Raw genomic sequence first — 23988 nt, 5'->3', positions numbered from 1 at the left:
GAGCGAAAAGAAAGGAAAGACTCCAGTCTGACTACGCTGACACCAGCAGTCAGTTCGGTGCCAACAGCACTGCCTACTAGAACTTTCTGTGAAAACAAGAAAGTCTTAAAACAATCATGCCGATACAGCAGCCACACCTGACTACTGAGTGCTTGAAATGTGGCCATCGACATTTTTATTCCCTTGAATTTTGTTTAATTCAAACTTAAATAGACGCATATGACTAGTGCTTACTATATTAGACTTACGTAAAAGAGAGTAGAGGGTGTGCTGTGAGGTGAGGTGGTGCAGTTCAAAGAGGATGAGAATCTGGATTCAGTCTCCGGAACCCATGTTAAAAAAATCCAGGCACAGTGGTGGTGCACGCACATAATCTCAGCACTGGGGAGTCCTTGGGGCTCACTGGCCAGCTACCCTAATTAGTGAGCTCCTAATTAGAGAGGCTGTCTGACATGGATGCTGGCACTCTGGGTTCAAATCTCAAGCCTCTTGATGATAAGATCTACATCACGGTAGTCATGTATTGCATACGGAGAATGGAACCTCGAGCGGGGGAGTCATTTACTAGTGTAGTCAACTGTCAGAACTAGCCTCAGAGGTCTGGGAGAGGCTCTTCTTGGGGCCATGCCCCTTCCCAAACACCAGAGAACCCTAGATGTTCCCCTGCTTTGTTAAGTTGTTGAATTTGCCTTAAAATTCTGACATTCACAAATCCCTTCACTTTAGATTATTTATTTTGTTCTCTTTGAAATTTTCCATTGTGTATATTCCTTACACATGGTATCATTACATACGAACATTCTTAAAGTGGATGTATTCATTTTTATTTATGCCTGCACCTATGCATGTGGGTGCTCTTGGAGGCCAGAAGTGGACATCAGAGCCCCACAACTGGAGTTATGGATAACTTGAATCACCAAACGCCGGTGCTGGGAGCTGAACTCAGGACCTCCACAAGAGTACCAAGGGCCTTGACTGCCGCGCCATCTCTCCAGCCCCACAATGACATCTTTATTCAGGTAATTGTTCAATCCCCTTTGTTCCCCTAGGAATTTTGGCTTCTACTTTTGATATCAAGTATCCATGCACGATTTTAGGCATACTAAAGCTATATAAAGTCTTCTATATATAATCTTCTATATTAAATCTAGGAACCGCAAATGAAGGAATCCCATTACCTTTTTGGTTTTTACTTCAATATTTTGCTCTTATTCTGAAAAGCAGGCAAGGCAGACTTATGGATTTAATTTTGCAAGCAAGAAAACAGACCCATAGTGGGGGAAAATCAAACAAACAAAAACCCACATTGCCCCAAATTGTTCTGATGAGCTACCAGGGGATAGTTCTCCCTCTGTGGGTCAAAGCGAAGGGTCACTCTATCCCAGCCTGGAGGACTGTCTTCAGACTTCAATCCTGCTGCCTTTGGCTCTGTAGTCAGTTTAAAGAATAGTGTTTGCCCTTGCACTGACGCCAAGCGGTTCACGAAATCAGCCGCATGACTCTGCCTTGCTACAGAGAGCCCCATCCTCTTGTCAGCTAGCACTGCTCTCCCCTTCTGCTGCCTCCTTTCCTCGGCCTAATCGTGGCTTGCTCGCTTGGAATTATTTCCGCAGTCCCCAGTGTTAATCTAGAACTTGGCATGTCCATTCGCCTCCATTCTCATGCCTATAATTATTTAATTGCCTTCTTTAATTCCTGTAAACAAGAAGTCTGTCATCTGAGAGCAGCTTAGCAACAGTCCAGGCAGACAGTGAAAATCCAGCTAGGAAAATCACTTGCTTGCGGTGCACAACAGCACCCCCTTTTGACCAAGGCATTCCAGTTTTAAGGGACCCAAATAAACTCAACATAGTTTATCGAGATGTAATTGTTGGATAATTATAAACTACACCACTAATGGTGCAATTAGGGGTGTGTGTGTGTGTGTGTGTGTGTGTGTGTGTGTGTGTGTGTGTGTGCCCATGTCTTCGAGAGTGCACAGAGGCCAAAGGAGGTCTTGTCTGTTCCATTACTCTCTGCTTGATCCCCATCAGACAGAGTCTGTCAGTAAACTTGGAAGTAGGCTGGTGGCCAGTAAGCACACTGCATCCTCCTTTTTCTGTCCAACCCCAGCACTATAGTTACAAGCGTATGCAGCCTTACGATCTTACAGCTTTCGGGCAAGTGCTTTTTTTTTTTTTTTTTTTTTTTTTGTTTTTTTTTTCGGAGCTGGGGACCGAACCCAGGGCCTTGTGCTTCCTAGGCAAGGGCTCTACCACTGAGCTAAATCCCCAACCCCTTCGGGCAAGTGCTTTTATGCACTGAGCCATCTCCCAAGCTTCCAATGCTCATCAAACCATCCCAGTTAAGATAATACAAATTCCCTTCACGAAGAGCTTTTCTTTTTCAGGATTTGACTAATATGGATTGTTCAAAACCATGAAAGAAGTCAACACTTCTGTCAAGAGTAAGTTGTCACTAGTTCAGTTGGTAGAACGCTTGCTTGGCATGCATAAAGTCCCGGTTCCATCCCTACCACTGCATGAACTGGGTGGTGGCACACCTATAGTCTGCCCACTGGGACAGGTCCTCCTTGGCTCCATAGCAAGTTTGAGGGTACTGTCCCAAGTCAAAGAAAAAATTTAAATAGATAAGTAAAAATAGCTTTGTTGGGCTGGAGAGATGGCCCAGTGGTTAAGAACACTGACTGCTCTTCCAGAGGTCCTGAGTTCAAATCCCAGCAACCACATAGTGGCTCACAACCATCTGTAATAGGATCCAATGCCCTCTTCTGGTGTGTCTGAAGATAGCCACAGTGTAGTCATATAAATAAATAAATAAAATCTAAAAAAAAAAAATCAAAAAACAAAAACAAAAAACAAACCAAAAAAATACCACAATAGCTTTGTTGTTTTTATAAAAACAATGTTCTTTTTAAGAAAAATTAATCTCTTCTTTAGAAAGGGAGGTGGTAAGGATGCAGGGCTTGCCTAGCAGCACAGAGCCCCAAGTTGGACCCTCAGAACTCCATAAATGTGGATATGTTGGCCTATACCCACAACCCCAACACGAGAAGGTGGATGCAGAAGGACCAGGAGTTAAGGCCATCCTTAGCTACATAGTGAGTTTGAGGCCAGCCTGGGCTACATGAGACCCTGTCTCAAACAACAAATAAGTAAACGCTGAAAACAAAAGCTAAAAAGCATGGGGAGCAGTTCCTTGTCTATCACCAGTCACACTGTCACAGACAGAACTACTGCAGCAAGGACTCTCAGTGGCCAGACAGCCACTTTGTGTAGCTGCTCCCTGTGTGGACTGCCTCACGGAGCACCAGCCACAGTCACCTGGGGTGGGAAATTCTATTGCAGACATCAGAGAAGTAATTTAAAAAGTAAGATAAAAACATGAGTAACGAGCATGGCGGTGATCACCTTTAATCCCAGGACTTGGGAGGCAGGGGCAAGGGGCAGGGGCAGGGGCAGGGGCAGAGGCAGAGGCAGAGGCAGAGGCAGAGGCAGAGGCAGAGGCAGAGGCAGAGGCAGAGGCAGAGGCAGAGGCAGAGGCAGAGGCAGAGGCAGAGGCAGAGGCAGAGGCAGAGGCAGAGGCAGAGGCAGAGGCAGGTGGATCTCTGAATTTGAGGTCAGCTTGGTCTACAGGGTGTGTTCCAGGACAGCCAGGGCTACACAGAAAAACCCTGTCTCAAAAAAAAAAAATTAAAACATATAGGGGCGGGGTTGGGGATTTAGCTCAGTGGTAGAATGCTTGCTTAGCAAGCCCAAGGCCCTGGGTTTGGTCCCCAGCTCCGAAAAAAAGAAAAAAAATATATAGGGGCTAGGAATGGCTTCGTGGTAAGAGCCCTCTTATGGGGAACCCAGGTTCTGTGCTCAGCAGTCAGAGAGAGGCTCACAACTGCCAGTAACTCCAGTTCTAAAGGATCAGAGACAAGGTGTGCACATGGTTCACAAACATATAAGCAGGCAAAAATTCATATACATAAAATAAACAAAATTGTAAAATAATTAAAAACCCTACGTAACCAGGCATGCTATAATTCTAGCACTTGGGAGGCCCAGGCAGGGAGATTGCTATGTGTTCAAGGCCAGCCCAGGCTACTTAGTGAAGAGTCCCAGAACAGTCTAAGCTATAGTGAGACTCTGACTCAAAAACAAAAGCAAACAAGCAAAAATGTGTGTTCACACACAGACACAGGTCTGTCTACATGAAATAGCTCCTTCACTCCAGTTCCAGATCTTTCAGACCTGCTCCAGACGGGACACCATGGGGGAATTTCCATAATTAGCCTCTGTTGGGATCTCTGGGGAAAAGCCTGTTTGAGCACTGGTTTCCTGCTATTTCCCTCCCTGAAGCTTATCATCGAGGAAATGGCAGACATGAAGCACAAAGGCATCTGGGACCTCGTGGCTTGGCATGGCAGCTTTAGGTCTTAGGGATTTTAGATCTCTCATGACTAATATTTTTACCCAAGACAAAGAATAGGAAGGAAATACAAATTCCCCTGAAATCCCATCGCCCAGAGCAAGAACTGTAATTCCAGTGATTATTCATTAGACATTTCTATGTAGTGTATACACCCAGTATGGCTACTTCTTCCCATGCTTAGGACTGCAGTTTACAAGTATTTCTGTAACTGCTATATTTTGGATTTTTTTTTAAAAAAGACTCACTGTGGCCTTGAACTCGCAGAGATTGTCTTGCCCCTGTCTCTCCAGTGCTATTAAACAGATGTGCCACCATACTCTGCCTGAGTTATTTTATTTTTTAATCGTGTGTGTGTGTGTGTGTGTGTGTGTGTGTGTGTGTGTGTGTGTTGGAAATGGAGCATGTACATGTGACTGCAGGTACCTTAAGAGGCCAGAAGAGGGCATCAGATTGAAGTTGTGCGCTGCCTGTTGTGCGTGCTGGGAACTGAACTTGGATCTTCTGCAAGAACAGTCAGTACCTGCTCTCAAATATTGAGTCATCCCTTTGGCCCTGTAGTTAATATTTTCTCTCAGAATATGCAATGGATAGATTTCTGGGTCAGTAACTGTAGACTAACACTAAGATTGCTTTCCCTTCCTCTTTCTCCTCCTCTTCCCCCTCCTCCACCATCACTACTTCCTCCTCCTTCTCCTCTTCCTCCTTCTCCTCCTCTCGATCCAGGAGTACTGGAGATTGCACTAAGAGCTTGCTTGCATATTCTAGGCAAGCATTCTACCACTGAACGCCTGCCCCCAGGTTAACACGGGATTGTTAAAGGGTGACAACTGTTTGCATTATTTATAAACTGAGATTTATTCTTCCTGTCTCCTATTTAAAAAAAAAACAAACCATTTCTGTTACGTTCATTCATGTTGAGTAGGAGGGGAGGATGCATGTGGAGGTCAGAGGGCAACTTTCAGGAGTCAGTTCCCTCCTTCTCCACGTGGGCCCTGGAACTCAAATCATCAGGCTTAGCAGAAAGTACCTTTACCCACCGAGACAAGCCTGTCCTTTATTTTTGAGCTTTTGGGGGGGGGTTAAGATTTAATTATTTTATATATGTAAGTGCACTGTCGCTGTCTTCAGACACACCAGAAGAGGGCATCAGATCTCATTACAGATGGTTGTGAGCCACCATGTGGTTGCTAGGAATTGAATTCAGGACCTCTGGAAGAGCAGTCAGTGCTCTTAACCTCTGAGCCATCCCTCCAGCCCTTGGGGGAGGGGGTGCTTTTTAAAAAGAATTTATTTATTTTTACATGTATCAGGGTTTTGCATAAATGAATGTATGTATGTATGTATGTATGTATGTATGTATGTATGTATGTATGTAATGTGCATTCGGCCCCTGCAGAGACCAGAGAAAGGTGTTAGATCCCTTGGGACTGGAGTTACAGATGGTTGTGAGCCACTGTGTGGGTACTGGAAATTTAACCTGTGTTCTTAACTGCTGAGCCATCTCTTCAGCCCGTGAATTTTTTTTTCCTGAAATACCACTAGTACACAGTGACAAATATCCTCTTTTCAGCTTTTTGCTTTTGTGTGATTTTCACTTCAGGGTGATTTTCCAAAGGGAACTAGTTTAATATAGCAATGTGTATATTCTCTGCTTTGATACAATTCCCTATCTGCCTTCTGGAGACGCTCCACCAATGTATACCTCTCTGAGCACCGGCAGAGGATCTCTGTCCACAGTCACAAGCTTTGCTTTTTGTCAGTGTCTGGGTTTAGATGCCGCCCATGTTGTCTAATTCAGCCTTTTGAGCAGTTGAAGTGCTTCCCAGCAGACGCGGCCGGTTTCTTCCAGGTTTATCATCTTGTTACTTGCACCTCCGTTCTGTTCTCCAGCTCTTCTCATGTCCTCTTGGCCTATAATAAACCTTGGTCTTTCAGCAACTTCTCTGCCTTCTTTGGCTTTATTTATTTTTCACTCTGGTAATTTTGAAAGGATATACCTGCTTTTAGCTCTGTGAGTGAGGTTTTGTGCCTTTTACTGTCATATGTCTAGATTGGTCTCTCTCAAACCAGGGAGACGGCTCACAGGGTAAAGGCGCTTGCTGCCAAGCCTGAGAATCCGAGTTCCATCCCTAGGACCCACAGGATGGAAGGAGAGAACCAACAATCAAAAGTTGTTCTCTGGCCTCCTCCTGTGCGCCCTTCTGAGTGCTCATACACGCCAGTGAGCTTCACACACAACACACACACACACACACACACACACACACACACACAGAGACAGAGAGAGAGAGAGAGAGAGAGAGAGAGAGAGAGAGAGAGAGAGAGAGAGATAAATGCTGAAGAAAACCAGAATGCATTTCTCTAACAGCAACCGTAGCTTTCATTTCCTGTGAGAACTGGTTTTCCATCAATCTTCTGAGGTAGTTGATAGTTTGCATTTTCTTTTGATCCCCTACCTGCCCTTTTCTCTAAGCCTGGGTCATTTCATCTGAGTGCTTCCCGTGTCCTTAAAATTATTCTGGGTCTGAGCTCAGGTGGCACTGCTTGCTCACCTGGCTGAGCACTGGGATCACTGCTGTCCAACACCTGGAGGACAGTGTCATTCCAGAGGAATGGCTTTGTCACGGAGCCGGTGTGCTCTAGCTAGTCAGGTTTCCCCATGAGCACTCTCCTTTGGTTCTCATAGGAAGCCTTAAAAAATGCCACTTATCCCCCACATTAGATCTGGAAACAAGCAAACGGAGATTTAAAAGCTTGTGTGGCTTGTCTTTATCCAATCTGTCACTGTCATTTAGCTGACAACCACTTTCAAAAAACGAGAATGATAGCATGAAAACTGAGTTTCAGAGCACATACTTTTCACAGGATACAATGAAGCCCCTTTTGCTCAGTGGAGGGTAGTACTATTTATGGAAAACCCACTTGAAGTAGATAGAGGTCTGTCTATCTCTCCAGTTAGGTATTTTCTGAAGGACATCACGTGGATGTACTGACGGACAGTAATAGGCATTACATTAAAAACAAATGAGTGTGAGCCGGGTAGTGACGGTGCACACCTTTGAGCCCAGCACTCAGGAAGCAAAGGCAGCAGATCTCTGTTGGTTTGAAGCCAGTCTGGTCTATGGAGCAAGTTCCAGGACAGCCAGGGCTACACAAAGAAACCCTGTCTTGAAAAATAAAGCAACTCAAAAAAAACCCCAACAAAAACAAAATAAATGTGGTCAATAATAATGGAAAACACTGAATTACTCATAGAAACTTCTGGAAGAGACCAGGGAGGTGGCCTAGGAGGTAAATGTACTTGCCCAGTAACTGACCACTTGGATTTACTCCCCAGAACCACATAAAGGAAGGAGTAAACCTACTCCATGAGGTTGCCTTTTGACCCTCATGTGCTCTCTGGTGCACATGTGCTCCCAGATCACAACACACATAAGAACAATAAAAGTTTTTATTAAAAAAAATATCTGGGAGAGGGCCTATGATAAAACTCACTTGGTAAGCGCTGTGGGGCATGCGCAAAGCCCTAAGTTCAATCCCTAGGCTCTCATAGAGCTAGGCATAGTCATTCCAGCTCCTAGGTGCGAGGCAAGAGGATCAGGAGTTTAAGATCATTCTCTGTTGTGTAGGAGTTCAAGTTCTATGTGGGATACATGGGATCCTGTCACACACACAAACACACACACACACACACACACACACAGAGAGAGAGAGAGAGAGAGAGAGAGAGAGAGAGAGAGAGAGAGAGATCACCAAAAGAGTTGTCTTTGGTAGGCTAATACATCATGAGGTTACAAGAAGACATTATACATAACAGTTTAACTTACTAATAGGATCCTGATGGTCTATGAGACTCAGTTAGAAAATACTTAATGTTGATGGAAAGCCAGGTCATGGTGGTATACACATTTAATCCTGCTGATGCCTTTCTTTCTTTTCTTTCTTTCTTCCTTTCTTTCTCTTTCCCTTCCTTCCTTCCTTCCTTATTTCCTTCTTTTCCCCCTCCTCCTCTCTTCTTCTTCCTTCCCCTCTTCCTCTTCCTTCTCTTCTTCCTCCTCCTCCTCCTCCCCCTCCTCCTTTTGTACTTTGAGTTAAACTACAAGCACTTACCATAAGCCCTACTGCTGGGCTGCATCATAAGCCCTTGCTAATTCTTCTTATTCCTTCAGAGTCAACAGTCTTTGAGATGGAGGTAGAAACAGAGTCATTGTGTTTTTTAAAACTGGTAGAACATAATTCTGTGAAAGTGAAAAATTACTGAAAATTATAATTTTCTCATTAAATACTTGAAACTTAGCACCACAAGGCAATTTTACAGCTGCCTGTTGAAATGTCCCTACCTTTTAATCTTAATTCTTAACACCACTGGGCTGTCCAGCCCTCCTCCAGCTCCTTGTGTCTCTCCAGTGCTTCCTGGTTTCTTTGCTTTTGACCCCAGTTTTTCTTTTACAGCTCCATTTCTCTCATCCTTTAACAGCCTTTTTAGTGAGGACTTATAAAAGGGAGCAAACCCATCCTTTGTGTGTCTGGAAATGCTAGGCCACTGTGTCCCTTAAGGCTGTGGGCTTCCTTGTCCATGGGAGGTGCACCATCAGTCAAACAGTGGGCCTGCCAACCTTTGGGGATAAGCTTTGTCATCTGTCTGGTGATTTTGAGATTTTTCTCTTTGACTTTGATGTCCCCACGACTCTATTTCGTTGTGTCTAAGGGAGGGTGTGTTACTTTAACTGCTTGGGAGGGTAAGCTCTTTTCAACTAGAAAGCGAGGTCTTACAGCATTTTGATGGGGTGGTGGTGGACAGATGGCTCACCAGGTAGAGAGCCTTGCCACCAATCCTGGCAGTCTGAGTTCGATTCCCAGGCCCCACGTGGTAGAAGGAGATTGTCCTATGATCTCTGCACATACATGTGGGACATGCACCCCCATACATACTCATACACATGAATAAATAAATGTAAATTAAAAACAATCACTCTCAATTTCTCCAGATAGTGCCTCTTCTCAGCTTTCTTTTTTTTCCTTCAGGTTTTAAAACTTTATTTGCATTTTGAAAAAAATCGTGTGTTCCAATAATTAAAATCGTTTGAACAAAAAAAAAAAATGCACTCTGATTGAACTGCGTTTTATATCCTGCAGGACATCTTGGACCATCTTTATTTTACGTTCTATCCCACCACCTCCCACCCAGCCTTTTCCTTCACCAACATGCAAGTTCTTTTCCCTCTCTGCTAGCCAGACCAGCAGGTGGGCTGGAGAAGCAGGGGGAGGGGGGGGTGGGGGGGTGGGGGGAATGTGGGGAGGGAGGGTGTGGGGTGGGCAGTAGGGGGGGAGGCAGGGGAGGCAGGGGCTGTGGCGGGTGGCGGGGAGGGGGGGGCGTAGGGGGGGGAGGAGGTGGGGGGAGGCATGGGAGGCCTTCCTGGTCAGTAGTTCTGCTTCTTTGATGTGAAAGGGGCAGCACAGTCATTTAAACTTGATCCATCCTCTTTGCATCTTACGAAGTTAAACAGCTCAGGGAAGCAAAATAAGAAGGCAATGCCTGTGGAATGTACGGTGCAAATCGGCAACACTCGCCTGGGCACTCGCCTCGGCGCTCGCCTCATTATGATTCGCCAGCTTGCTTCTCTTGTTCAATGGTTTCTTTTGAAGGCGGAGGATTTTTCTCTTGCATTTCTGTCTTCTTCAACTTCGACTTATCGAATTTCTCGATCTCAGCCATATCGGGTTTGTCAGACATGGTTGCTAGAAGGAGCTGAGAGAGCTGGGCTAACAAGGAGAGTCTGATCTGCTCAGAGGTGGCTGCTGCCTGTCCTCTTCTCAGCTTTCTTTTTCACTTTATTTTGACGTATTTTGTTTAGCTTGAGATGATGGCTTCACTATATGGCTTTTAACTTGCTGGACTCAACCTGTCCTCTCTAGCCACCTGAGTGCCTGGGACTATCCATGCAGACCACACTGAAAGCTGGCTTTTTGTTGTTGTTGTTGTTGTTGTTGTTGTTGCTGTTGTTGTTTCATTCTGGTTAAAAATGAAACAAAAACTGGATAGTGGTGGCGTACACCTTTAATTCAAGCACTTGGGAGGCAGAGGCAGGCAGATCTCTGTGAGTTTGAGGCCAGCTTGGTCTACAGAGCAAGTTCCAGAACAGCCTAGGCTACACAGAGAAAGCCTGTCTTAAAGAACAGAAGGGGGAGAGAGAGAGAGAGAGAGAGAGAGAGAGAGAGAGAGAGAGAGAGAGAGAGAGAGAGAGAGAGAGAGAAAGGAAGGAAGAAAAGAAAGAAGAAAGAGAGAGAAAGGAAAGAAGGAAGAGAGGAAGAAGGAAGGAAGGGAGGAAGGGAGAAAGGGAGAAAGGGAGGAAGAAACAAAGACAGACAGACAGACAGACAGAACCCAAACTTTTCCATTTTTCTGGTTGTGCTTTGCTGAGATAGGATCTCAGGACCAAGCTGGCTCCAACCTGATTTGTAGCTAAGGATGACCTTGAACTCATTTCCTGTCCTCCTTCCTCCAACTCAGTGCTTCACATAGTCGCCCTAAGGTGACTTGAACATTCTTAAGTAACTTATTAAAACATCTCTTTGCATTGTTCTGTTGTCTCGTGTTTGGGAGTGAGCTTTTCTGCCTGTCCTTTCTGCCTCTTTATCTTATCTATTACTCCTTTGTGTGCTTTCTAATTCTCTACTTTGAGCTTATCGGAACTTTGTTCTCTACAAAGAGATATGGACTTTGAAGGTGTATCTTAAGAGACCAACCTCGTGCAATCCAACTTTTCCTAATTACGGAAGAAGATTTTGAGTTTGTCTGTGACGAAGACTGGTTATCCTAAAACTAAAGTCCTCCTGTCACAGCTTCCGTCAGAGCTGGCAATGCATGTGTGACCACTGTTACAGGACAGGAAGAGGTTTTATTAGGTTTTGTTTTAATTAAAGTTAACATCTGTCCATTTTGCGTATGTGTGTGGGCACATGTGCCCCTGAGAATGCACGGAGGATGGGAAACAGCTTTCAGGAGTCCTTCCCGTCCATCAGATGGGTCCATGGGATGGAATATGAGTTGTCGGACAGTGGACACTTTATCCATCGAGCTTTTATTTTGAAATTTTAGTGCAAGATGTTTGTATATGATACAAAAGTGAGCGTGCATGCATGGTATGTCTGATTAAGAATGTATGAATAGATTACCTTTTCATTAAAAAAATCTTATTATTGTGTGTGCCTGGTGTTTACTGTGGGTGTGCATGCCATGGAGTGCATGTGGAGGTCAGAGATCAGCCTCATGGAGTTGACTCTCTCCTACTTTTGCATGGGTCCTGGGGATGCAACTCAGGTTGGTTGGCAGGTTGGCAGCAAGCACCATTACGCTCTGAGCCATCCCACGGGCCTTGTTCCTGCATTTTATGTGGTGTCGCATACAGACAGATTAGTGGATCAGAGTCTAGAGTTTTAAAATCTCTCATGTTTCTGAGCGCTTCAGTCCCACGTTTCATTTCAAAGCAGTGAATGCTCAGCTCCAATTTCCATGCCTTTGTGTTGGGAAAAGGAGTTTGTTGTTCTCAATGAAATCAGCTGCATGATACTTGGGCGCTGTTTTCACGCCTCTGCTAGCTGTTGCTTTCTCCTCCTCAGGGACAGAAGGCACTGAGGCTTGAAGAATAGACTTCTTGTGTAGCTGTACAGGCCTGATTGGAATGCACCACGAATAATCCTCAAAAACCCCACACGATTCACTATTAGAGGAGAACCGGAAACTACTGCTTTTAAAAAAGATTTTAATGTGCACCAATTTCATTATGACATTTTGTGTATGTACACAGTGTATTTTGATCACATTCCCTTCATTATCTTCTTCTATCCCCTTCCTATTCATGATGAGTCTCTTCCTCCCAACTACACCCCCCTTCATGTCTTTTTTAAATGGCCCAATGAATTTCATGAGGCTCGATTACATTATCTGTAAGAGGCTATTTACAGGAGCGTGGGCACCTAACCAGTGGCAACAACACACACACACACACACACACACACACACACACACACACACACACACGGAGTTAATATTTACTTATGTTTATTTTATGTGTAAGAGTGTTTTGGCTGCATGTATGCCTGTACACCACAAGTATGCCTGGTGTCCAGGGAAGCCAGAAGAGGTGTCAGATCCTTGGAACTGGAATTACAGACTGGAGAGCCACCATGTGGGTGCTGGGAATCAAATCTGGGTCCTTTAGAAGAGCAACCAGAGCTCTTAACCACTGAGACATCTCTCCAGAGTTATAAAAAAGAAACTATATTAATATATGTTAATGATTGTTATGTCAGTTACATGTTAAGGATGATAATACTGTAAATAAGTGTTGGATTTAATGACTCATATTCTTATCTCTTTCTAATTTTTTTTTCCAGACAGGGTTTCTCTGTGAAGCCTTGGCTGTCCTGGAACTTGACTCCATAGACCAGGCTGGCCTTGAACTCAGAGATCCCCCTGCCTCCTGGAATTAAATGTGTGAGCAACCATGCTCGGCTTTCTTTTTCATTTATTGTGTGTAGTTTGGGGGCACAGCCTTATAAATCCCTATGAGGCTCCAATTTCACATGTAGCTGAGCATGGCCTTCAGCTCCCAATCCCCCTGCCTTTACCTTCCAAGTTTGGATTGTAAGTGTGCATCACGTGCACCACCACACCTGGCCCTCTTCTCACTATAAAAATCATTCCACTATGGGCTGGAGAGGTGGCTCAGAGCTGGAGCATTGGCTGTTCTTCCAGAGGGCCTGGATTCCGTTCTCAGCACTGTCTATAACTCCTTCTCTGGGGGACCTGATGCCCTCACCTAACATCCCAGGATGACAGGCACAAAGGGATGCACATACATTAAAAATATTTGTACACATAAAATAAATAAATAAGTCTAAAAAAAAAAAATGCTAGCCAGGCAAGGTGGTACCTGACTCTAATAACAGAACCCAGGAAGTAGTGGTGAAGGCAAGCGGATCTCCATAAATTCAAGCCAAGCCTGGCTTACATAGCAATTTCTAGAGCTCTAGCCAGGGCTACATAGTGAGATCCTGTCTCGAACAAACAGTAAAGTTTGCTGCCCACTCTTTCCAAACTATCATCTGGACTTTCTTAAGCTCTGACTCTGGCAAGTCACCCCCGGTTTCTCCTTCATCCTTTGGGTTGTCTCATCTCCCCGCTCCCGTTTTCTGAGCCAAACTTAGCCGATTTCAAAGCAGCCCCAGGTGATGCGCTGGGGCTCAGACCCTGGATCGTCTCCGTCTCAGTATTTTATGCTGAGTAAACATGTTCTGAGCTTTGCTTTCCTCGCCTGCAAATTCAGGACATGGACCTTGCCTGGGAGAGCCCAGCAAGGAGGAATACAAACGTCTAGAACCACAGACAACAGTCCTGCGCTATAGGCCTCGTATGTGGCAAACCTGTGACCCAGCTACCTGAGAGAAAAATTAAAAGAACAGAGATTCATTTAGGGTCCATGATGACTGCCTCTTCCACTCTTTCTCACCCTAAGCCAGCCTTCCTGGTGTCTTTAATGTCTGCCACGCTCCTCCACCTCATGGCTGGTCATGCTGCCGCTGTTACAATCACCTCTCATGACACTCGTCATGGTCAGGCCTTGTAGTTGTATTCCTCCGCCCCCCTCTTTTATCTCCTAATAAGGCTTATTTTCTGACAGGTGTTTTTGAGCCAACTCCATTCCCAGCTCACTGTCTTCTCTTTTCCTTAATAATGTGGGCCACCAGGCCCCAGGCTTGACCCTAAGAATACCTGTAACTACACAATCTCAGATGCCACCTATGGTAATCATAAGGACGTCCTGTTGCCAAGTTTCTACTGAGGGCAGAGCACTGATGTTGCCTCCTCTATTCTGAGCTTCCCTAAAGGGCTGCGAGGCGGCACTGAGGACCACAGACTGAAAAGAACAGAAGAGAAAAGGGGAGGGTAATCTGTCTCCCTGGAAACCTCTGACAAATATGTCCTCAGATGGAGAATTTTAAAATAAAATACATCTAAGCAGGGGTGTGGGGGTGAGAGTGAAACCCACTAAAATCGTTGACATTGGAGAAGAGGCTAAAAACTGCTTTGGGATTCAGATCTGTTAAGTAAGGTGTGGTTTTTCTAGGTATTTGCCATATGACATAGGTATGGTGTGATGAAACACCATGACCAAAAGCGGCGTATAGAAGGAAAAGTTTATTTTGGCTTATAATCCCAGAGAGACAGTCCACAGTGGCAGGGGAGGCAGAGCATTGTAGCAGGAACAGAGAGAGTGAAGTAGAAATGAGCCAAGGCTATGAAGTCTCAAAGCCCTCCTTCAGGGACAGTCTACATCCTTCCCAAACAGTGCCACCAAATGGGGACAGAGTATTTAAATCCATGACTGAGGGCCATTTCTCACTCAAACCATCCCATCATGACACAGGTACTGTGAATCCTACCATGTTAGATTGGGATGTATCTGATAAGCTGTGAAATCTTTTTTTTTTTTTAATTTGCCAAGCTGTGACTGTTTATTAACTGACCAGATTATAAAATTACCACAGGCGACACTTCAGTTCATCTGTTTAATAAGGCTGTTTATCAGGTCTTCCCTGTTGCCAGCATCTCCACCTTTTACAAAGTGAGTTGTCTTTTTCTTCATTCCACCTCATGAAGAAGATAATTTGAAGGGCCCCAGGAGGTTGTTTCCTTGAAGCGTTTCCAAACTGTATAGATCTTATGAATTAGATCTTCCACGCAGATGATGCCAAATTTACCAAGAGGTCCGAGCAATCAAGGAATTATCTGTCAAGGCAATCTGCTTTCTATTGATTTTGCCGTAGCCTCACTTGTAGTTGAGCTCATTTACTGACTTCAGGTTGGGGTACCCCCACGCAATGTACGGTTCCACAATCCTCAGTATGTTTGTTAACTGAAGCCTTGTTGAGCGTAACAAAGGTGCCGCTGAAGATCTGCCGAAGACGAAGAAGAAGCTGCAGTACCTTGAGCACCTTTGGGCTAACTCCGTTGATACCTCGGATTCCAGTGACAAACGCCAATTTTGGTCCTACATAGAAGTTTCCAGATTTCCTTGCCGTCCTAGCCATGCGAATCTCAGTCTGGTCCATCTGTCTGCACTCCTTGTGAGAGTGCTTTGCCTTCTCATAGATGAGCTTCTTCCTTGCCTTTCGAGGTGTCTTCAGGGCAAACTCCCTCAGGAGCCTCGCCTGCAACGCTGCGAAATTCCTTCCCTTTTTCTTAAGGGTTTCTAGCAAACTTCTTTTTCTTCTCTGATACAGCCTCCATGGTTCCAGCCGGAAAAGGAGAGCAAGCTGGGAATCTTTTTTTTTTTTTTTTTTTTTTTTTAATTTTAGTTTTTTTTTTTTATTTTTCGTTTTTTTTTCCCTTTCCCGGTTTCCGGGCAACCTTCCCCCTAATCCCTCCTCCTCCCCTTCTTTATGGGTGTTCCCCTCCCCATCCTCCCTCCATTGTCGCCCACTCCCCCAACAACCACGTTCACTGGGGGTTCAGTCTTAGCAGGACCAAGGGCTTCCCCTTCCACTGGTGATCTTACTAGAATATTCATTGCTACCTATGAGGTCAGAGTCCAGGGTCAGTCCATGTATAGTCTTTAGGTAGTGGCTTAGTCCCTGGAAGCTCTGGTTGCTTGGCATTGTTGTACATATGGCGTCTCAAGCCCCTTCAAGCTCTTCCAGTCCTTTCTCTGATTCCTTCAACGGGGGTCCCATTCTCAGTTCAGTGGTTTGCTGCTGGCATTCACCTATGTATTTGCCATATTCTGGCTGTGTCTCTCAGGAGAGATCTACATCTGGCTCCTGTCGGCCTGTACTTCTTTGCTTCATCCATCTTGTCTAATTGGATGGCTGTATATGTATGGGCCACATGTGGGGCAGGCTCTGAATGGGTGTTCCTTCTGTGTCTGTTTTAATCTTTGCCTCTCTATTCCCTGCCAAGGGTATTCTTGTTCCCCTTTTAAAGAAGGAGTGAAGCATTCACATTTTGATCATCCGTCTTGAGTTTCATTTGTTCTATGCATCTAGGGTAATTCAAGCATTTGGGCTAATAGCCACTTATCAATGAGTGCATACCATGTGTGTTTTTCTGTGATTGGGTTACCTCACTCAGGATGATATTTTCCAGTTCCAACCATTTGCCTACGAATTTCATAAAGTCATTGTTTTTGATAGCAAGCTGGGAATCTTAACTGATGTCTACCATCTCAATGTATATGTATGTTGTTATATGTATACATTCACATCACCACAAATGCAAACGTGAGAAAAATGAGGCTGGAATGATGGCTCAGTTAAGAGCACTTGCTGCTTTTGCAGAGGACCCAGCCCCCATGTGGCAGCTTACAATCACCTGTAATGACCCAGTGTCCTCTTCTGGCTTCCATGGGCATTGGGCGTACACGGGTGCAAGGAGGCCCTCGCACACATACAACAAAATTAACGTTTTTAAGAGAAAGTTATCCTAAACCCTATGAAATAACACACACATAAAAGCTTACAATATAAATAAGAAGATGGCAACGATTAAGTGTCATGCTCAAACCTACATTTAAAATCTCCTGCCTTTGGCTGTAGGGAATGTGGTTGCTGTCAGTTTCTAGCCGTTCATGACTTTAGGTTACACCTTGGCATTCTAAAAAGACACTGAGAGTTATACAGTTCAAAGAGGATAAATTTTTTGTTAAGTGGATTATATCTCAATAAAGCTATGGGGGTGTGTGTGCAGTATATACCCGTGTGCACATGTATGCAGCTGCACTTCCCATGCAGGTCCATGTGGATGCCAGGGGCTGATGTTGGGTGTCTTCACCAATTGCGTCTCTGCTTATTTTTAAACACAGGATCACCACTCCCTGAAATGGAAGGCAAACAATTAAGATATGTGACTTCTGAGAGAGACTTTTCTAAGAAATTACCATTTAGGGGAATTTTATTATCTGTTGAGAAAAAAAAAATTGACTTGAGGTCTCAATAAGATGACTAAGGGATGATCATGCTGGAGAGATGGTGTGGTGATTATGAGCCCTCCATGCTCTTGGGGAAGACCTGGCTTTGGCTCCCAGTGCCCACACAGAGGCTCACCACCATCTGTAACTCCAGCTCCCGTGACGTCCTCTCCTGATCTCTTTGGGCACCAGGTATGCACATGGCACACAGACATAGATGTAGGCCAAACTCTCATCCATGTAGAGTAAATAAACTTGAAACGCTTTTTGAATATTAAATACATGACTTAGTAATAAAACTCTGTAGACAGCACAGCTTCGCACCCTTCTAATCACCCTTCACTGCCAACTTCAGAGTACTTAAGATTTTTGAGTTGAATTATGCATGCCTTTGTCTTCCTCAGACTATAAGTGAAAAAAAATGAATGAAAAATTTAATGGTTACTACTGAAATATTTATAGGCAGGAGGAGATTATGTCTGGGATTCGTTTCAAGAAGCAATGGGCAGGGCACGTCGCTGAGAGTGGGTGCCGTGGGCTTGGCCACATGTTTATGTTTTGGAGGGCTGGCAGTTAGGGGCTCATTATTTTATTCTGTCTACTATGCTATATTTAAATTTGCTGGATCAGGTGGTGCACATTTTAAATCCTAGCACTAGGGAGGCAGAGGCAGAGGCAGGCAGATCTGAGTTCATGGCCAACTTGGTCTACGTAGCAAGTTCCAGGTCAGCCAAAGCTACACAGTGAGATCCTATCTCAAAAAAATAAATAAATAAATAAAATCAACCAACTAACTAAATTAGTTAAATTTCCCACAATAAAGTGTTGTTGTTTTTCTTAAACTGGCTGATTGCGAGTATTTAAAAAGATATATGTATGACACAGCCATGGGGAGGCACTGCTCTAACCCTAGCCTTTGGGAAATTGGAGGATCAGAAGCTTAAGGCTATCTTTGGTTACATAACAAATTCAAGGCCACATGAGATGCTGTCTCAAAATAACAACACTATGTATATTTATTCTATATCTATCAGTAAATCAATACCTTTTTAAATGAGTGTGTGATGCCCACAGAGTCCAGGAGAGGGAGTTGTACCCCCTGGAAATGGGGTAACAGATGGTTGGGGTGCTAGGAACTGAACTCAGATCCTCTAGAAGAGCAACAAGTGACAACCACCGAGCCATTTCTTCAGCCTATTTTTCTCTTTAAAATAATAATTAATAATAATATAATCATCATTTATCTGATAACCATTGTTAAATATCAAATTATTAAATAATGGTTAAATCATTTACTATTAATAGCAGAAATTAATAATATTAATATTTATTTAATAGGATAACTGTTTAATATTAGTGTGTGTGTGTGTGTGTGTGTGTGTGTGTCTTAGCTCATTTGTGCTTCCCCCAAAGATATTTCTATGTAACATGTATTGAGGCTGGTTAGATGGGGTTTAGCAGTTAAGAGAGCACAATGTTCCCAGTACTCACATCAGCTGTCTAACAACCTGTAATTTAAGCATCAGAGGATCCAACAGTCTCTTCTGGGCTCCAAGGGCACCTGCTTTCACACTTGCAAGCACACACACTCACACACATATATACAATTAATATGTGTGTATGTATATATATATATATATACACATATATATATATATATATTAAAGAGACTGTCTATAAGATTATGTCACTCAGATTACCCAAGATACAATCCACAGACCACATGAAGCTTAAGAAGAAGGACGACCAAAATGCGGATGCTTCAGTCCTTCTTAGAAGGGGGAACAAAACTATTCACAGGAAGAGATATAAAGACAAAGTTTGGAGCAGAGACTGAAGGAAGGCCATTCAGATACTGCCCAACCTGGGGATCCAGCCCATATACATACAGCCACCAAACCCAGATAATATTGCTGATGGCAAGAAGTGCATGCTGACAGGAGCCTGATATAGTGTATGTCTCCTGAGAGACTCTGCCAGAGCATGACAAATACAGAGGCGAATGCTAGCAGCCAACCATTGAACTGAGAATGAAATCCCCATTAGAGGAGTTAGGGAAAGGATTGAAGGAGCTGAAGGGGTTTGCAACCCATAAGAACAACAATACCAACCAACCAGAGCTCCCAAGGACTAAACCACCATTCAAAGACTACACATGGACAGACCCATGGCTCCAGCTGCATATGTAGCAGAGGATGGACTTGTTGGGCATCAATGGGAGGAGAAGCCCTTGGTCCTGCCAAGGTTGGACCCCCCAGTGTAGAGGAATGTCAGGGTGGGGAAGCAGGAAGGGGTGGATGGATGGGTGGGGAACACCCTCAGAGGAAGGGAGGGGAGGGGTAAAAGGAGGGGAGAGGGAGGGAGGGGAGAAGGGGGGGGAAGGGGAAGGGATATGGACAGGAAACCAGGAAAAGGGATAACATTTGAAATGCAAATAAAAAAACCTAATAAAAAAAGACTATGTCACATTGTTAAAACTATGTGTGGAAGAAAAAGGAAGATATCAGAAAGTAGGAGAATATAAAATATAAAAAGGCCAAATAAAAAGTCATATACAGCTGGGCACTGGTGGAACAGGCCTTTACTCCCGGCACTTGAGGGACAGAGGCAGGCGGATCTCTGAGTTCAAGGTCAGCCTGGTCTATAGAGAAAGTTCCAGGATAGCCAGGGCTAACAGAAAAAACCTGTCTTGAAAAACAAATGGAAGGGAGGAAGGAAGGAAGGAAGGAAGGAAGGAAGGAAGGAAGGAAGGAAGGAAGGAAGGAATAAATATAGATAGGAAAAAAGATATCATGGTCATGAACCAAATGTTCAGAGGTAGAGTGGGCTTTCTTGAGGGACTCACAAAGGATATTAGTATCCTTTAGTTCTCAGCTTTCTCTCTGTTGTGCCCTGTGTCTTCAAAGGTAACAGTTTTTGAAGGCTGTTGTGGAACGTGGAGCGCTGAGCACAACAGCTGCCATCTTTATTAACTCAGCTGTGCCTGAGAGCATGGCAATGGGGCCTGTGTACTGCTGACTGTACCACACAGGAAGAAGGTGTTGACAGAGTCATTGAACCTTCTTCTGAGTTTCCAGCCACCCCTTGGAGTCATTGGTATGCAGTTCTGTCCCAGTTTCATGGAGCCTAAGAATCCAGGAAAGTGGTAGAGTATATGGGCTAGAGGAGGCTACTTGAAACTATGGGGAAGCCATCATCCATACTGGGTGAAGATTTTACAGTGCAGCTGCTTTGGGGTACCCACCCTCCTGTCATAGTCTTCATCTGTGTGCTGTGAGCATGGCTCAGTAAAGCATTGGCTCCCCAGAAAGAAGATTTGTGGACTTGAGCTTTGGTTCGTTATTGAGACTTCGTCAGGACAAGGCAGACATTATTTATGTCTTTTCAGAAAGGAATTCTCACAAGGACATTATGTAAAGTGGCATAAGCCAGACGTAAAGGTAAAAATATCGTATGATCTAATTTGTATGAGGTACCTAGAATCTATCTGTCGAAGGCACAAAGATAAACAGCAGAGCAGTTGTTGCCAGGGTCTGGAGGGAGGGGAGAATGAGGTGTTGAGTAATGTGGATACAGTTTACTTTAAGATGGAAAAACTGTAGAGTAGAATGCACAGTTTAAAAAGGTAGCTAAGAAACTGGGTGTCCAGCTGGAGAGATGGCTCAGCGGTTAAGAGCACTGACCGCTCTTCCTGAGGTCCTGAGTTCAATTCTCAGCAACCACATGGTGGCTCACAACCATCTGTAATGGGATCCGAAGTCTCTTCTGGTGTATGAAGACAGCTATAGTATACTCACATACATTAAAATAAATAAATAAATCTTAAAAAAAAAACCGGGTGTCATATGACGTTTCACACCTATAATCTCAGTACAAAGAAGGCCGAGGCAGTAGAATAACAAATCCAAGGTCATCCTGGACTGCACAGGAAGGGGAAAGCCAGCCTGGAATATGTGAGACTGTTTTAGTTAGGGTTCCAATTACTGCAGCAAAACACCATGACCAAAAAGCAAGTTGGGGGGAAAAGGGTTTATTCAGCTTACATTTCCACAGCATTGTTCATCATCAAAGGAAGTCAGGACAGGAACTCAAACAGAGCAGGATCCCGGTGACAAGAGCTGAGGCAGAGGCCGTGGTGGGATGCTGCTTACTGGCTTGCTCAGCCTGCTTTCTTATAGAATCCAGGGCCACCAGCCCAGGATTGCCACTATCCACAATAGGCTGGGTCCTCCCCCACTAATCATTAATTGAGAAAATGCCTTAGAGCTGGATCTCATGGAGGCATTTCCTTAACTGAGATTACTTCCTTTCTGATAACTCTAGCTTGCTTCAAGTTAACGTAAAACTGGCCAGTAGAGAGAAGTACTTCGAAGACACAGCTGACAGAGTGCGTGTTTAGCATATAAAACCCCTGGGTTCTATCTGAAGAAAAGCTAAGGTGGACATTTTTTGTATATTTTACCATAATTTAAAAAATGTGAGTTGGTAAGATGTCTCAGCAAATAAAAGCTCTTGACGCTAAGCCTAACGTGGTGGTTTGAATGAGAAATGCACACACGCATACACACACACACACACACACACACACACACACACACACACACACACACACACACACCTTTGTCTGTGTATTTAAACAGTTGGTCCCTGGCAGAGGTGCTGTTTGGGGTCACTACAGGTCCACTGGGAGGTTGAGCCTTGCTGAAGGAAGAACTTCTCTGGGGATGGGCTTTGAGGATTTATATAGCCTTATCCCATTCCAATTAGCTCGTTCTGATTCTTGTGTGTGGTTGGAGATGTACTATTTCTTAGCTTCTTGATCCAGCCGCCTGCTGCCATGCCTTCCCAGCCATTATGGACTATTATGAGACTGTAAGCCACAATGAACTCTTTCCTCCAGAAGTTGTGGTTGGTCATGGTGTTTCATCACAACAACAAAAGCACTAATACAGGAGATAATCCAATGTCGCTCATGGCTGACTCCAGCGGGAGCCTGTTCCAGCTGTGGCTGTAGCTCTGGGCTATCTCTGTGGCTGTAGCTGTGTGTGTATCACTCTTGAGGAATTGCTCGCTCCGTAGTCCCTGACTTCTTGCTGACTGGATCATAGCAGTATGGCTATCGGTGTTCTGTTGACATCACATTCTAGGAATTTATTGGACACTTGTTGGAGAAAAAAATTGTTTGTCTCAATAATTGAGCATATTAGAAATGTGGGCTGAGGGTATTAGATTTTCAATAATGTAAGGGACACCTTTTAAGTGTGCATTAATGTAGATTTTGATTTTATTTTAAAATTATTTTTTATTATTTTTAGTTTGTGTGTGTGTGTGTGTGTGTGTGTGTGTGTGTGTGTGTGTGTTCAGGTGTCTATTGGAAACTGGAGTAATAAGTGGCTTTAAGCCACCAAACATGGGCACTGGGACTGAACTCTGATCTTCTGGAAGAGCAATTTTAATAACCGTGCCCTCTCTTCATCCCAATATTAATGGGGTGTAGAATTTTTAAAAATATGTATAATAATTTTGAACCTTGACTCTAATTCCATCTTACGTGGGTATGAACTGGTTTCTGTTACATTAATATAAACTACACTTCAAGACATGGAACTGTGGGTAAGCTGAGAGAAAATGGCCCTTGGTTACTTTTGGATTGTTTCCAAGAGTTAAGCTCCCTTTCAGAAAACCAGATCTTCTGCCACAGACACTTGTGGTGTTTGAATCATAGATTTGGTTGCAATTCACACTGCATAATACAATTCACACTGCATATTCCAGTGTCTGTGAAATCAGGACGTATCCTCCAATCAATGATACTGCAGATTCTGTGAACTACAGTACTGGTCTGCTTGAAGCTCTCTCCTAAATTCCTCATGGGCTTGCTTGCTCCCTTCTTCTGCCTTCTTTTTTGCCTTTCTCCTTTTTTCCTCCTTCCTTCCTTCCTTCCTTCCTTCCTTCCTTCCTTCCTTTCTTTCTTTTTCTTTTGAGACACATTCTCATTGTTTAGACCATGCTGGCCTAGAATTCAGAGCTGCCTGCTTCTGTCTTTTGGCTGGAATTAAAGGCCATGTCACAATCCAAGACATCCTGCTCTGGATTCTTGTAACTGTCTCCTGCACCCTCCTTTGTTCCTCTAAAATCTGTTGTCCTTAGAGCAGCCACACTTTCCCTTTTGATACATAAATCAGAAAAACAGATCATGCCACTCCCGTGCTCAAAATGTGATGTTTTACCATTCAGTCCTTTTACCTCCTCTGATCCATCTCCTACTTCTGCTTTTATTTATACTACTGCCTCCTGTCTGCCTTCTGGTCCATGCACAGAGCACACATTTGATAGACCAACTTCTGCTTAGAGTCCCTTTCTTTTAATTAAAGATTACTACTATTACTAGTATTGCGTTGCTATTGTTGTGTGTATGTGTACTCTTGCTCACATGGGTGCCTGAACCACACCACACTTGGGGAAGAAAGGGGATAACTACTACATGATCGGGCTTTTGTAGTAAAGGCTAGGACCTTTACCCACTGAGTTATCTCATTGGCCCTTATGTCTTAGAGTCTTTGCACTGTCTATTGTCTGTTCCTGGATACTTTCCCCTGGA

The 23988-nt window shown here is 44.1% G+C and overlaps 1 protein-coding gene and 1 pseudogene across 1 annotated transcript; both read right to left on the bottom strand.

Annotated features, from left to right (window-relative positions):
• Positions 1–10018: 10018 nt before the first annotated feature.
• On the bottom strand, positions 10019–10189 carry LOC116907582 (thymosin beta-4-like). The gene has a single exon (XM_032910621.1). It carries the CDS (start codon positions 10151–10153, stop codon positions 10019–10021), a length of 135 nt encoding a protein of 44 aa, XP_032766512.1. The 5' UTR covers positions 10154–10189.
• Positions 10190–14978: 4789 nt separating this feature from the next.
• Positions 14979–16273, bottom strand: LOC116908118 (annotated as a pseudogene).
• Positions 16274–23988: the final 7715 nt, after the last annotated feature.

This window comes from Rattus rattus, chromosome 8, assembly GCF_011064425.1.
Source record: "Rattus rattus isolate New Zealand chromosome 8, Rrattus_CSIRO_v1, whole genome shotgun sequence".
Taxonomy (NCBI): domain Eukaryota; kingdom Metazoa; phylum Chordata; class Mammalia; order Rodentia; family Muridae; genus Rattus; species Rattus rattus.
The sequence above is the reverse complement of the archived record's forward strand: the minus strand, read 5'-3'. Positions and strand labels throughout refer to the sequence as shown.

Bases quoted from the DNA above. Each gene is read 5' to 3' on its own strand.
- LOC116907582 (XM_032910621.1), bottom strand. From the start codon at position 10,153: ATGTCTGACAAACCCGATATGGCTGAGATCGAGAAATTCGATAAGTCG.